Raw genomic sequence first — 14889 nt, 5'->3', positions numbered from 1 at the left:
TTTTCAGATTTTAGTCCAAAAAGATAAGGAATGAACCTAATATTTGTATTCGTTCACCATTTTGTGCTGCTTGGGAATTGCGTTGCAGCATCGGTGGTGAGCGGTTGACTCTTGTGGATAGCGGATAGCAGCGGATTTTTATACAAGTGCAGTGGTGACGGTAGTTTTGCTAATTTAATACTTTTGTGTTTAAATTTTTGGTTCAAGTTTATACGATCAGATTTTTGTGTTTTCTGACGTGTGTATTAATTTTGAGTGGTTCCTGGTAGCTGCAGCTTCCTGAGCTTTGCTTTTTGTGCTGTTTGGGTGAGTTTCTTGTGGCGAAAAATTTTCATACTTGGCATAGCGGTTTTTGTATAAAAGATGGCGGACGCTCAGGCGTCTGGGATGGCGTCCAAAATGGCGTGCGCATCTTTTAAGAATGCGCAGGCCAATTTGGGCAAAATCGGGAAAACTAGGAAGAAAAAGACTTTTGGCTCAGTCTCCAAGAGACCTAAGGGCGATTCTAACAGATTGGTGGAGGAGTTTAGTGATTCGAGTGAAAATATGAGTTGTGGCGAACTTCCCCCACTCAGCGGCATGCTGGTTAAGAGGGGCTCGTTAGCTAGTGTGGTACAGTCTGATAGTGTCCAGACGAATATTGAAAACGCTTTTACAGTAGTGGAAAATTCATTGGGTTCGTCCGATTTTTTGAATAGTAATGTTGGTTGCGGTTTGGATAGTGCTCAGTACAGTGCTGGTGGCCATGTTAATCATTTGAATGCAATGGCGGCTCAGGTTAGCGCTGACTCTGCTAATCAGGGGTTTTAAATACATCCGAAAGTAATAAGTTCAATCAAAATGAAAGTCAGAGATATAATGTGGATTTTAAGGGAGAAGCAGTTGTTCTTATGGATGCGTCTAAAAGTGGTTTATTTGAGAATAAGGGGGTGAAGAACGGCCTTTTCCTTTTCGGCAAAATTCGGAAGTTAAATATAAGTGGTCTGAAAAACATTCTTGCCATAGGAAGGTCCTTATTTAAGGTCTTCTTTTACTCGGTTAAAGATGCAAACGCAAGTCTGACTAACAATGACTTCAAGAATATGGGAATTAGAGTCTTTATTCCCAAAAGTTTTTTTGAGACCTATGGTGTGATCAGACAGGTACCTCTTGACTTTCTAGAAAGTGAAATATTTAACAACATTCAGTCGGACATTCCGGTGTCATCGGTGTCTAGAATAACTAGGAGAGATCCAAACAACAAGGAGAATTTTGTTCCTACTTTTTCGTTAAAAATTGGCTTTGAAGGAAATGTTATACCGGAGTCGGTCAGAATTTTCTGTGTCGGGTTTAGGGTGAATCATTTCTTTCCCAGGGCCAAGCAATGTTTTAAGTGTGGGCGTCTCGGCCATACGAAACTTTCTTGCAGGTCAAAGAACCGGTGCATAGTCTGTGGCAAGGAGGAATCTTGTCAGGAAAAATGCAATAGTACTAACCCTAAGTGCATTTTATGTGGTAGTAATGACCATTTATCGTTCAATAAAAATAGGTGTCCCAGCTGGGAGAAAGAAAGACAGGTCATTGAGATCATGACGGTGAAGAAGTTGTCTAAGCGTGAAGTGTTTGATAGCTACAGAAATGTGCTCGAAGGGAATAGTTTCTCAGTACTGGCCGATTATGATGAAATGTTCCCAGCTAGGGTGGGACAGGCCGAAGTGAGGCAGAATAACGAAGGTGTAGTAAATAGGAGTCTAACCAGGAGAAAATACAACGTGGTTGCCAGAGCAGCAATTAACAAGAGCAGTGAGATCGGCAAAAAGGTTCAGCAGGCCAGGATTATAGAAAAGTCTGTGCCGGTGTATGAAAGTCCCAAGTGGGAGAGAGTGAGTGAAATTGAAAAACTTCTCAGTGAGTTGTCCGTGAAATTCAATATTGATGCTGAGGAGCCGATTTTGAAGGTGTTGGGGAATCTAATTAAAACTAACGTAGATGATAGACTTGTTGTAAATAGAAACAAAGATGACAATAAAAATTCTTCAATTTAATTGTCAGAGTCTGAAAGCCAATAGAGATTATATAGACTTTTTCATTCAGCATAATGAGATTGACATAGTGGTTCTACAAGAGATTTTCTCGTGCGGTGATATTAGTGAGGGCCATAAACTTATAAATTTTAATTTGTTATCAAAGTTCAGGGCAGATGGCTACGGGGGTGTAGCCATTGGAAGTAGGAAAAACTTACGCTTACAGAAAATCAGATACAATTCCAACTATGACATTGTTGTGGCTAAAACCACAAGCTTGCTTCAAAATTTTATTATAGTTTCTGCTTATTTTCCACCGAATTTAAACAAACATCTCTTTGACTATGAAATTAGTCGTTTATTGCTGTTTTTGGAGGGACGCGAAAACATCCTACTGTTGGGGGATTTCAATGCTAAGACCAGAAGATGGGGTAGCCCAAAGGACCTTCCTAAAGGTAAAATTCTGCTCGATGCGATTCGTAAGGCAAATTTCAAATGTTTAAACGATGGTAGTCCTACTTTCGCTACTAGCAAAAATTGTCCAGGCAGCCTTTCAGTCTTAGATCTTTCTTTTACTAACTCGAACTGTCAGCTTATGTGGAAGGTGGTCCCTGTTTTTGTCGGGGGCAGCCATCACTGGCCAATTATTATAGATTTTCCAAACGTTGCGAGCAAACCGGTTCCGTTCGTTCAAAAGCGAAAACTTAACTCGGTGCTGGCTAGAATTCACTGTAATGAGGGGGTTGATGGTATCTGCGAGGCCATAAATAAGGAGATTAAAGGAGCCACGATTGATTTAAACTCTGTAAAGGGTTCCCTCAAAGCGTGGTGGAACGAGTCATTAAAAAAACAATTTCGCCTGCTGTCGGCGTGCAGGAAGAAAGCGAGGCTGACGAACAATGTTAGAGACTTTGAGGATTTACTTAATATGGAAGAGGAGTGGAAAGCGGCTGTAAAAAAAGCAAAAGCGGACTGCTATCGGGCGAAAATTAGTGAGTTAAATGAATACCCGAATACTACAGATGCATGGAGGTTCGTTAATAGTGTTAAGGGGACTCGTAAAAGGGTTCCATGTTGGCCCAGTGATGAGCAGGCTCAATATTTAGACGTATTAAAAAACCAATGCGCAGTGCGGACCGTTGAAGTGGGTAGGGACTGTCAGGTCAGCGACAATGGGTGTATGGACGAGTCGGGGTTAGAGTTTTCGGTGGAGACGTTTGACAGCGTTTTGAAGAAAATGAAGAAATCGGCGGGGGGCTTGGATGGCGTAACATTTGGTATGCTGAAAGGGCTGCCGGTAGACACGAAGGAGGCTTTAGTTCACGATTTGAGAGGCATTTTCTGGAGAATAGAGTTAGAGAGGAGTGGAGGAAGATCAAGATCGTACCTATTCCTAAGCATGGGAAGGATCTTAATGATATTCAGAATTTCAGACCTATATCGCTTCTTTCAGTGTTTGTGAAGAGTATCAACATGATTATAAAAGAAGAGCTAATGGAATGGGCGGAAAAAAATAACGTGTTTCCGGATGGCTGTTTTGAATACAGAAAAGGGAAATCGGCGACAATGTGCCTGAATGAGTTCATTTACTGGTCCAGTAAATTTAAGAAGTGTAAGAAAAAAGTTTTCGTGTGTGTTTTGGATATTTCCGACGCGTACAATCGTGTCAGCATCGACAAGTTAGATTACAGGTTAAAGGTTTTAGGAGTCGATAACAGAATTCGTAGTTGGGTTATAAACTTTTTCTCCAGAAGAACTCTTGTGTTAGGAAAGCATTCAGTTGAGGTTTCAAATGGACTACCCCAGGGGAGCTGTCTGTCACCGCTGCTTTTTAACCTTTATACTGCAGGGCTCCACAGGTTGAATGATGATAGCTCGTTGATGTTTCAGTTTGCGGATGATTTTGCGTTCATCTGTTGTGGTAATACTGAGCTGGAGGCTATAAGTGCCCTTGAGGGTAAACTGATGGCTTTCAGTAATAGGTGCAAAAGTCTAAATCTTGGCATAAATGTGGAAAAAACCAAATTCATGTGTGTAAACAGCAATAGGTTTAGCTCTTTTTCTTTATGCTTGGATGGTAAAGAAGTTGAACAGGTCCGCTCGCTAAAGTGGTTGGGGAGGGTAATTACTGCGAGTACATCGGTAAATAATCAGGTTAGCAGACTAAAAAGGATTGCGGTACCGGGTAAAAATCTTATCAAATGTTTAACACCTATTAAAAGCGGTTTGGTGCCCAAAGTAGCTTTAAATTTTTATAAGTCCTTTGTGAGAAGCAAGGTGGAATACGCTAACTCCACTTATGTGGATGCACCTATTGGGTACAACAAAAAGATACAAGTCATTTTGAATGATACTCTTAGGCGGTGCTTGGGGCTTCCTCCAAGTGCTCCGGTGCATGTGAGGTATGCTTTGGCAGGCGAGCTTCCCCCTCTGAAAAGAGCGGAATGGTTGGCTGCCAAGGAGCTCAGCAGACAGTGGCTTGTAAATCCTCGCCTCAGGGATGACCTGATGAGTGGGAGTGTCTCTAAATCCAGTTATTGTTTTGTTTACGAAAAGCACAAAGCCGTTTTCAATCTTCTTGGTACTGATGTTTCTTTTTGTAGGCATCGTAACCTCCACGTGGAGCTTTCGGAGCTGGGTACTACCAAAAATAATGTTAGTACGGTACAGTTGAAAAGTATTTTTGGCTCTAGACTAAGGGAACTGCAGAATAGTGGTTTTTACCTCCTTGCCACGGATGCGTCGGTTTCTGATGGAAGGGTGGGTTTCGCAGTCCATGATCCTCAAAAAAATTTGTCATTCTTATATAGAGTAGTGGGTGATTTTTCCTCCACCTTCGGGGAGCTTCTAGCAATCAGGCAGGCGGTTCGGATGATGGTCAAGTTGGAGTGTAAGAAAATTGCCATTCTTTCAGATAGCATGGCGGCGTTGAGATTAATTAACAAGAAACGAACGACTAATCATATTGTTGCGGAGATTCAAAATTTGATGCACAATTCAAAGTTTGAAGGCATAAAGCTCAGTTGGGTTCCCAGTCATGTGGGGTTAGTGTACAATGAGAAAGCGGATTTAGCGGCAAAGGCTGCAGTGAGAAATGGACAGGACATGCATATAAAGTTTACGGTTGAGGAGGGGCTTAGAAGAATTCGGCAAGCCATTTGGCGTGAGTGGGAGAGTGAGTTTTCGGAGATTTGTCAATCCAAAGGTAAAGTTTTTGCTGAAAATGGAGGTAAGGTAACTGACTCCCCTTGGTTCTGCGATAAAAAATGCAATTTTTCCGTTCAGGAAATAAAATTAATAAATAGACTCATGTGTGGACACACATATGGAAAGATTTTTTTAAGTAAGTTTAAAGCTAACATCACTGATGCCTGTTTATGCTGTGGGGTTAGAGAGACAAATGACCATCTTATTTTTGTATGCCAAAAGTTTTCCGTTTATTGTTAAGTAATAGTCGTTTTAGGGAAAATGAAGAAAAACAATTTCAACCAGTCAATTATTAAAAAAAAAAAAGAGAAATTTTAACGAAAGCAAGGAAAAAAAAAAAAAAGTATGAGACAAATATGTATGCATTTTTGTTCCGAATGCTTTAGAATGTAGTCATATGATTAAATTTTTCTATTCAATCAGATATGGAATTCGGCACGTACGATTGTGCATTTAAAAAATAATAATAATAGTAAAAATAATTATATTAGTAATAAAATTAGAGATATGTATGACTGGTTTGGAGTATGGATGTATCTACCTCATTGTAGTTAAATTTTCCATATGTACACGTATTACGAGTTTGTTGTTAATTGTAAAGATGCCTAAATTAGTGTTTTTTCTGCAATCAAGTGCCTTTGATTCTGCTGGTACAACTACATTTTATTAATTATAAGATAGCCGATTCACTTTATTATTGGCTTAAAAAATGAATTACTTCTGTAGTTTTTGGTGATTTTGTACTCAATAATTTTTTAATTTCCTCATGTATACGAAAATTCATCTTATAACCTGTACTTACATGAGTACCTGATAGGTTACAAACCTTTTATTCTTGTATAAAAGGCAATCAAAAAAAAAAAAAAAGGCTGATAGAGAATATTGTATTTATTGTATTATAAGGTACGTAGTACGATAGGTTAATTTGGTGATCAATCACTTTTGAATTTGTGCAGTTTAAAGTTTTTGCTTGGTTTAGTCTCAAAGACTATTTTAGTTTGTATTTTACTATCTTTATTAGAAATTAATTTTGTGAGTCACCCTGCATGCTTGTTCGACGTGGGATTGAATCATCACTGGAACCGGCTCGTCGGGTCACCGCTCACTAAAAGCTTCGCATTACAATTAAAATCTTCTTGGACAACCTGGCTCTTGAGGACATCATAACAGTCCTTGCCAATTTTCTATACGCGTTTTTGCGTTTCTAAACAAAAAAAAAAAAATAAAATAGTGAGGTTTTTACTTGGCATCCTATCATTAAATTAACGTATTAACAAAGAAAATGACGCTTCCGGCTGGCTGTGGCTTCATCGCATTCGGTACACCATTAGCGATATTTGTTTTCACAATAGCAAATGATTCCATACGAATAATTATCCTCATCGCTGCTGCCTTCTTTTGGCTACTAGCACTTCTGGCATCTGCCTTGCTGTGGTTTGCTCTGGTACCATTGAGAGATTACTTGTGGTTCGGTGTAACATTTTCAGTGGTATTTCAAGAAGGATTTCGCTACATTATCTATCGTATTCTGAGACGCACTGAACAAGGACTTCAAGCGGTATCTGATAATCCGGGTATAATCGAAAATAAGAATATTCTGGCTTATGTGTCAGGTCTTGGATTCGGTATAATATCTGGCATGTTTGCATTGGTCAATTTACTTGCGGATTTGGTGAGAAGACATTTAAAATTCTGGATATACGTATATATTTGCAATAATGATTGATCGATTTGGTTTATAGTCGGGTCCAGGTACTATGGGTCTTAAAGGCGGATCGGAAGTGTTCCTAATAACTTCGGCGATACAAGCTCTCGCAATGATACTACTTCATACTTTCTGGAGTGTTATATTTTTCAATGCTTTTGATATCAATAACTACTATCATATAGCTTACGTCATCAGCACGCATCTCTTCGTATCGTTAATAACATTACTCAACACACAAGGGATGTACGCAGCCACATTATTGCCCACCTACATAATATTGTTAGCGTCAGCGGTTTTGGCATTTAAAGTAGCCGGAGGAAGCAAAATTTCGCTTGTTCGATTTGTAAAGTGTCAATGAGACGAGAAGATATCTGTATTAATCTATACTGATGTATTTAAACACTGTTGGCATTGACTGTAAATGTAACTGCAATCAATTCATTTAGACTGCTTAGGCGACCAAGCTGCTAAACTAATTTTTAAGATGATCAACTTTACTCATTTATTTTCCGACTTTATTTCGATATGAAAAGACAGTGTTAATAACGTACAATAAAGGAAGCCATGATAATTCATATATGTGGTTAATATGTTTAATGCTTATGGAAAATACTGTGCTTTGCGCACTGTTATGCCATAATCTGCAAGGGCGGGGGCCAAATCCTCCATAGTCAACGTGTATTTGCGATCTTTGGTTGCCTTTGGACCCTTTGTAAAAATTGAGAAGGCCTAAATATTTAGAAGATAAATTTATTTTCCCATTCTTACCGGTGTGTGAGTTCCTTGTGCAACGTTTTGGCTGTTGCAACGAGTTTTACATTGCTGCAGTGCATCATTGGCGACATCGGAAATAAACTTTTGAGTAGCTACCGATATCAAGCGCACAATGCGGGGATCATTTGATTCAAATCCGGCAGAATTTAGATAGCAAGCTGTCACTGCATCAGGCACTGTTGGTACATAATCCCCCAGTTGTAACATGAAATCGCTCAACTGTTGAACGACTGCACGTTCTTCTGGCGCAGCTGTGACACCTGAACCACCAGCAATCGAGCTGGACGAATGTGGACGGAAGATGCCGAAATTTGTGCCGATCATTTTAACTTGGTTTATAATTTAAGCAAATCTAGGTATCACAATAGTCTCCAATGTTTTCAATTCACTTGTTTACTTGACATTTCAGTTCAATTCATTTGTTTACATCAAATGTCAGTGCCAGTTTCAGTTATGCATGTTTACTTGTTCCAAATCCGTTCCGTCTTGAAAATAAAGGGACTACATGAAATATTTTGCAGAAAAACCAAAAAACAATTATCGACAAATTTCGATTCATCGACAAAAAAAAACTTTTCTGATTTTACATTCCTTGAGCTGCTACAAAACTATCGATCGAGGCTCATCAAAGTTGGGCTGGTATACAAGTTAACAGCTGATACACAGGGCTTGTTCGAGTCGGAATCACAACCGCAGTGTTGCGCGAATTATTAGCTTCGTTCCCCACGCTTTCCGGGCTGTTCCGGTAATTAGAGCGTAAAAATAAGTTACTCTCTTACAAGTGTCAAAAATGTGCCAACACGCGCCAAAAGCGCCCAGAGCGTGAGGCACGCAAAAAACCACATTTCGTGCCCGGATTCAACATATCAGCTCTAAACAATGATTTTACATGTGCGGGCTCGTGTGGAACAAACCTGTTAAAGTACCACGTTCGGTGTCAATTTCTAGTAACGTTTTATCATTTTGGAAGTTGCAACAGTCTTGCAGATTTTCATCAGCGCTGCAGTATTGCCGCTTTTATTACGTGCCTCGAACAGGCCCACAATATTGTGGTGTGTGTATATTGATCATCTGAGTGTGGTTATCCTGATTTTTTTTTAATTTTAACTAAAATTGTTAATCTTCCTCCATAAAAACTGGGCATTAATCACGTAACTTTGAAACGATACACTTTCAAACGATACTGGCAAAATGACGTCGTCAAAACACTGATTTATGCCACGGTGCAGCGAACAAAGGTGGCGCCGTCAGTGGTACCGCTACTTTGGTTTTGCCGATTTTGACAGTTGTGGTAACTTGTAAATAAACCTTTGTTTACAAATCAGCGAAAGAGAAATTTGAATTATAAGTGAAAAATCAGTTTAAATTGTGTGAATTTGCAATTTTGAGTTGAAGACTGCGTAAAAACGAATACAATTAAGTGCTGTGTGTTAAATTGCGACAGGCGTCAAGATGCAAGAAGCGTAGATGCAAGTGTAGCGCTGGGACGAATCGGTGCATTTTGTGTACATAGGGAACGGCAAAGCCGCTCTCAAAATGTTTCCCTATTATTATATTAACAGAATTTTCTCACAATGATTTTGTTTCTGCTCCACGCAGCCTCCATTAGCAAGTTAACTAATCAATCCCGCAGAGATGCTGCGGTTTTCTGCAGCAGCCTTAATTGCAAAGCAATGGAGTGCACTAAAATGTTCACTGTTCTCTAATAGATTAGGTGAAAAATGCAATATTATCGCATTTAGCAAAATTAAAACACGTTCTTTTCGCTCTATTCTTTGTTTACTTGTGGTACACAAATGTCAACGCCCAGGACGGCGCAATCTTGTATTCTATCATTCTTGGATTTATGCATTTGTGTTGCTGTTACGTGTTACTATTACTGCGCATCGGCGACCGAACTAAAAATGTTTTGATTTTACACAGACAGTGTGAGAGACCGTCTGTGCAGACATAAACGGCGTCAACATGGCAGCTAGAATATCAAAAAAGTTCGATTTTGGTTCAAATGTCCCGCAAACGGCTTGTCAAACCTGCAATCACGACCACACAACTCAAATACCTTGAACCAAAGGGATATTTTTCTTGCATGGTCGAGCCGCTTTTGTGGTGTATTTGTATAAACAATCGATAGTACAAAACAAAATCGAATGATTGAAAAAAATTACTCATTCCTGCGAAGATTTTCAAGAAGGGTGAACGTGCAACGTCTGTGTGTCGGAAGCCATTTTGGATTTAATTGCGGTTCTTTCAAACTTTTCACAGAAAAATTTTTTCTTGTGACTGAAATATTTATTATTTAAGAATTTGTGGAAGTATTAGTTTTACCTTAAGTAACAAACATTTTAGTGTTCCTTCCTGCATCTTTTGGTAAATTTTTGCCGGTTTTGGTACGAAATTCAAAGAGGTGAGTGCTTGGCTTTGGTTTTTGATTGTCTGTTTAATTTAAAATGCCAGGCGCTTCGGCGTCGGAGTGGAGCGGTGACCCGGGTGGCTGTGAGGATCCTTTGGATTCAAATGGGTCGCTCGATGGTTTCGCTGTGAAACGAAAACGACGTAGACAGAAAAGAAATAAGGGTAAATCTGATGAAGAAAGCGCGCGGAAAATGCCAGCCTTTCATGGCTTGTTAGTTCCGAAGGGGTCGGTGATTAGCGATATTCTTGCGATGCAAGAAAGTCCATTTCCAAGTTCTAACGTTGGAATTAATGAAAATGGGTCAGTTTTGTCGTTGAGGTCGGAAAATGCTGTGCAAAATGCAGGGGCTGTTAATAAAGTGCAGTCGTACATAACCTCAAATGGTGAGCGTGCTATTCAGGTTGGTAGCAATGACGAACGGTCCCCCATAACTTCCGGAGTTATGGCGGTGGCATCGGGTGGTGTCGAGGATAATATAACCTCAAATACGACAGGTGGTGGCCTGACTGAAAATAATTTGCAGATTGATAGTGGTGCAGGAGTGCTGACAAGAAAAATGAGTGGTAAGGATATTTGTAGTTTTCCAGTGAATTACAAGGGAGCTTTTGCTGTACTATTAGATACATCCAAATCTAGTATTTTCGATAACAAGTATGCAAAAAATGGAGTGTTTCTGTGGAATAAGATTAAAAATTTCGGTATTCAAGATCTAAAAGAGATACGAGCCGTAGGCAGGACGCTTTACAAGATAGTGTTTCTATCAGTAAAAGCTGCGAATGAGTGCTTATGCAATGTGAATTTGATAAAAGCCAACATAAGAGCTTTTATTCCTAGGTCGTTTGTTGAAACGTGCGGTGTAATTCGGTACATACCGGAGGAGCTCTCTGATGACGAAATTCTGGACAATATTAAGTCGGACATAAAGGTGACTTCAGTGTACAGAATAAAGAGACGTGATAGAGAGAACAGGACTAATTTTATACCTACCCAGACAATAAAATTGAGTTTTGAAGGCGATCAATTGCCTGAAAACATACAAATTTATTACACAAATTGTAAAGTTTTGCGTTATTTTCCAGCTGTTAAGCAATGTTTTAATTGCGGCAGACTGGGACACACGAGGTTGGGGTGTAGGTCGAAGACACGTTGTATTCTTTGTGGGACCGAGGGAAAATGTAATGAAAACTGTGTGAACAAAAAATGTATACTGTGTGGGGATTCCAAACACGTTTCAATAAATAGCACTCTGTGTCCGAGGTGGCAAAAGGAGAGGGAGATTGTTGAGGTGATGACAATAAAAAAATTAACTAAGAAGGAGGTGTATGAAACGTATACGCAGCTTAACTCGTACAATCGGTTTCAGGCGTTAGCTGAATTTGAGGAGGTTTTTCCTCCAATTGGAGAAGAGGGTAGTAAAGTGGTGAACGCGGATGCAGAAATAAATAGGCGGTTGGTTAGGAAAAGCTACAGCTCAATACTTCAAGGTCCAATGCAGGTGGAGAAGAGGTTACCTTCAAGGCCACCAAAAGTTAAGAGTCCAATTATTCCAGTGTATCAACGACCCGAATGGACAAAGGTGTCTGAAATAGAAAAGATTATTAATTTACTATGCAACAGGTTTGACATTGGAAGAGATGATCCGCTGATTTCTGTAATAGCAGCCTTAAAGTATCAGGATGGACGATGTGAGGCTATTGAGGAAAGGATGGACAGGGTTCGTAATAACAATAATTATGGTCAAAATACTTCAATATAATTGCCAGAGTTTAAAAACAAATAAAAGTTACATTGATAGTTTCGTTGTTCATAATGATATAGTCATAGTTGCCCTACAAGAAATTTTTTCGCACGATGACAGTAAAGAGGACCACAAACTTTTAAATTTTAGACTTTTGAAAAAAACCCGGCCTGATGGGTATGGGGGAGTGGCGATTGGTTTTAAGAATGACATTAAATTTAGGAAAGTTAAATACCAGACATCGTATGACATAGTAATTGCAAAAACATTAAATTTAAATTGTAATCTGACGATCTGCTGTGCCTATTTTCCGCCGAACATTGCGGTTGCAGTTTTTGAGTCGGAGGTTTCCAGTCTGTTGTTGTTTCTGAATGCGCATAATAATGTTCTTTTGTTGGGGGACTTCAACGCGAGGATGACTAGGTGGTGTGATACGGTTGACTCTGTTAGGGGAAAAACCTTGTGTGATCTGATTGAGGGTTCGCGATTGAGATGCTTGAATGATGGTTCCAGGACTTATTTTACGACGTCGGTACTAATGGGAATAGGACACAGTAGTGTTCTTGATCTTGCTTTCACTGACATGACGGACAATGTAAAGTGGATGTGCAAGAGGATGTTTGTGGGTGGTAGTCATCACTGTCCTGTGATGGTTGACGTAGATAACATCACAAAGCAGCCCCGCTACTTTGTTTCGAAAAATCTGTTGTATAAAAATTTGGGGAAGGTTAGAGGTGTTAGTAGTATTGGGGATCTGACTGAGGCTTTGGATGTAGCTAGACAAAGTGCTACAATTGATTTAAACGAATTTAAGCACACTCCCAAGTCGTGGTGGAACGAGTCCTTGGCTAAAAAATACAGGCTACTGAATGCGGCGCGTTGTAAAGCTAGGAAAACAAGGAGATTTGAGGATATTGAAGTGGCGTGTCAATTGTTAGACGAATGGAAAGCAGCGGTCAAGGAGGCAAAAAAAGCTAACTTCCTTGAAGCAGTTGAGGAGTTAAGTGCATACCCAAATACGAAAAGGGCCTGGGTGTTCATAAATAATGTGAAAAATGTACAAAAGAATTCAGTCTCGCAGTGGCTTTCTGAGAATAATGCTGCGTATTTAGACTTTCTGTTGAACCAGATAGTTAATAAACATTCCCCATCACTTTTTGAGATGCTAGACAATTTACCGTCGACGTCGGGTCGATCTGACTTGGTTTGTGATCATATCTTTTCGCGGCTTTCACTGCTAATAGGGAAAAAGAAGTCCTCAGCTGGAGGAGAGGACAAAATTACTTACAAGATGCTTAAGGCTCTCCCCGAGGTAACTTTTTACATTTTGATAGGTCTTTTGCAACAATTTTTTGATAGGAATCAAATTGATGACTCCTGGCGTAGGATTAAAATTGTACCGATACCGAAGGGTAATGGCAGTTTAGAGAACATTGAAAATTTCAGGCCGATTTCTCTAATTTCGGTCATGGTTAAAAGTATCAATATGGTTGTCAAGGAGCTGTTAACTGATTACTTGGAATCGAACCAACTCATCCCTTCTAGGTGTTTTGCATATAGAAGAAATAAATCGACTGCAATGTGTTTGAATGAGTGTATGCAGGTAATAGGTTGTGAGAAACAAAATAAAAAGAAAGTTTTTATATGTAGTATTGATCTAGCGAATGCTTACAATTGCGTGGACATTGTCCAGCTAGTGAAACTGCTGAATGAATATAAGGTGCATCCCAAAATCTATAGTTGGATTTACAATTTTCTCCACAGGAGAACTCTGATCCTTGGAAAAAGCGAGATTTGTGTGGAAAATGGTTTACCGCAGGGTAGCTGTCTTTCACCGGTTTTTTTTAACACATATACAGCTGAATTACATGGCTTAGAAGATGTAAATACTCACATCTTCCAATTTGCAGATGACTTTCTACTTGTGTCTACTAACAGCACGACAACAGGGGCTCTAAATAATTTGGGGAATAAGCTTGCAGCATTTCAGAGGTTATGTTCTGGGAGGTGTTTAAAAATAAACATAGCTAAAACGAAGTTTATGTACATGGCAAAGGGGTGTAAGAACTCTTTTTCCTTGAAGTTAGATAATGTTGACATTGACCGAGTAGGACAGTTGAAGTTTCTGGGGAGGATAGTTAGTGCTTCTGGAGCATTGAAAGATCATGTGGTGAAGATTAGAAAGGAAATTGTACCAGCTACGAACTTAATTAGACGACTCACCTCCATTAAGGCGGGGCTATCGCCAAAAGTTTCGTTGAATATTTACAGGGCCTTTGTCAGAGCAAAGGCTGAGTATGGCTGCACAACCTGGGCAAATGCTCCTTTTGGTTATAACAAAAGATTGGCGGTGATTGTTAATGATACGTTGCGACGGTGTATTGGGGTGCCTCCGAGTGCACCGATTCATTCGAGGTTTGTGCTTGCTGGTGAACTGCCTCCCTTGTTTAGAGCAAGGTGGTTGACGGCAAAAGAGCTGGTTAAACAATGGTTCCACAATTCGCATTTTAAGGATTTGCTTACAAGCAAGCCGCAAATAAATACCAGCTATAGTTTTATTTACAATAGATACAACACGATATTTGATAAGATAAACATAAATGTCAATTTCAGTAGGCATCCTTGCCTGACTGTGAAGAAATCAGGTATTGCCGGATCGAAGAAAAACATCGCGAGAGACCAACTGATTGCGATTTATAATGAGCTGAAAAGCTCACTGATTGATGAGGGGTTTTATATTTATTCCACGGATGCCTCGTGCACCGGGGATGGGGTAGGATGTGGTGTGTATGATTTGCAATGTAATGCTTCCTTTCTGTATAGGCTGGAAGAGAAATATGCGTCGATCACTGGAGAGCTTGTTGCAATCAGACAGGCGGTGGCGCTTATTGCCAAACAAAAAAGAACTAAAGCAGCAATTTTTTCAGATAGTTTATCTGCCCTCGAAGTCTTAGATAAGGATTCGACAGAGAATTTTTTGGTATCGGATATACATAAATTATTGTATGCACAGAGGGATACCTTGCAGCCAGTTCGTTTTATATGG

The 14889-nt window shown here is 39.7% G+C and overlaps 2 protein-coding genes across 7 annotated transcripts; one reads left to right on the top strand and one right to left on the bottom strand.

Annotated features, from left to right (window-relative positions):
• The first annotated feature begins 84 nt into the window (after positions 1-84).
• On the top strand, positions 85-7495 carry LOC118754543 (gamma-secretase subunit Aph-1-like). Of its 5 annotated transcripts, XM_036489422.1 has the most exons (4): positions 86-306; positions 6232-6529; positions 6620-6882; positions 6953-7495. In XM_036489422.1, exons 2-4 carry the CDS (start codon positions 6493-6495, stop codon positions 7274-7276), a joined length of 624 nt encoding a protein of 207 aa, XP_036345315.1. In that variant the 5' UTR covers positions 86-306; positions 6232-6492; the 3' UTR covers positions 7277-7495. The 5 variants fall into 4 exon arrangements, 3 of the variants coding, with proteins under 3 accessions (XP_036345314.1, XP_036345315.1, XP_036345313.1); XM_036489421.1 differs by having other exon boundaries at positions 85-160; positions 6232-6882; XM_036489420.1 differs by having other exon boundaries at positions 6232-6882.
• Positions 7417-8464, bottom strand: LOC118754544 (transcription initiation factor TFIID subunit 10b-like). Of its 2 annotated transcripts, none has more exons than XM_036489424.1 (2): positions 7687-8464; positions 7417-7617 (listed from the first exon to the last, which is right to left on the bottom strand). In XM_036489424.1, exons 1-2 carry the CDS (start codon positions 8014-8016, stop codon positions 7519-7521), a joined length of 429 nt encoding a protein of 142 aa, XP_036345317.1. In that variant the 5' UTR covers positions 8017-8464; the 3' UTR covers positions 7417-7518. The 2 variants fall into 2 exon arrangements, with proteins under 2 accessions (XP_036345317.1, XP_036345316.1); XM_036489423.1 differs by having other exon boundaries at positions 7417-7626; positions 7687-8414.
• Between the last annotated feature and the right edge of the window lie 6425 nt (positions 8465-14889).

Source organism: Rhagoletis pomonella, unplaced genomic scaffold (assembly GCF_013731165.1).
Source record: "Rhagoletis pomonella isolate Grant_MI unplaced genomic scaffold, Rhpom_1.0 Rhpom_scaffold_04103, whole genome shotgun sequence".
Taxonomy (NCBI): domain Eukaryota; kingdom Metazoa; phylum Arthropoda; class Insecta; order Diptera; family Tephritidae; genus Rhagoletis; species Rhagoletis pomonella.
This window is presented reverse-complemented; position numbering and strand designations above follow the sequence as displayed.

Coding starts and splice junctions, on each gene's coding strand:
- LOC118754543 (XM_036489421.1), top strand. CDS start 6,493: ATGACGCTTCCGGCTGGCTGTGGCTTCATCGCATTCGGTACACCATTA. Junction 6,883..6,952: donor TCAATTTACTTGCGGATTTG/GTGAGAAGACAT, acceptor TTTGGTTTATAG/TCGGGTCCAGGTACTATGGG.
- LOC118754544 (XM_036489423.1), bottom strand. CDS start 8,016: ATGATCGGCACAAATTTCGGCATCTTCCGTCCACATTCGTCCAGCTCG. Junction 7,627..7,686: donor CACAAGGAACTCACACACCG/GTAAGAATGGGA, acceptor ATTTTTACAAAG/GGTCCAAAGGCAACCAAAGA.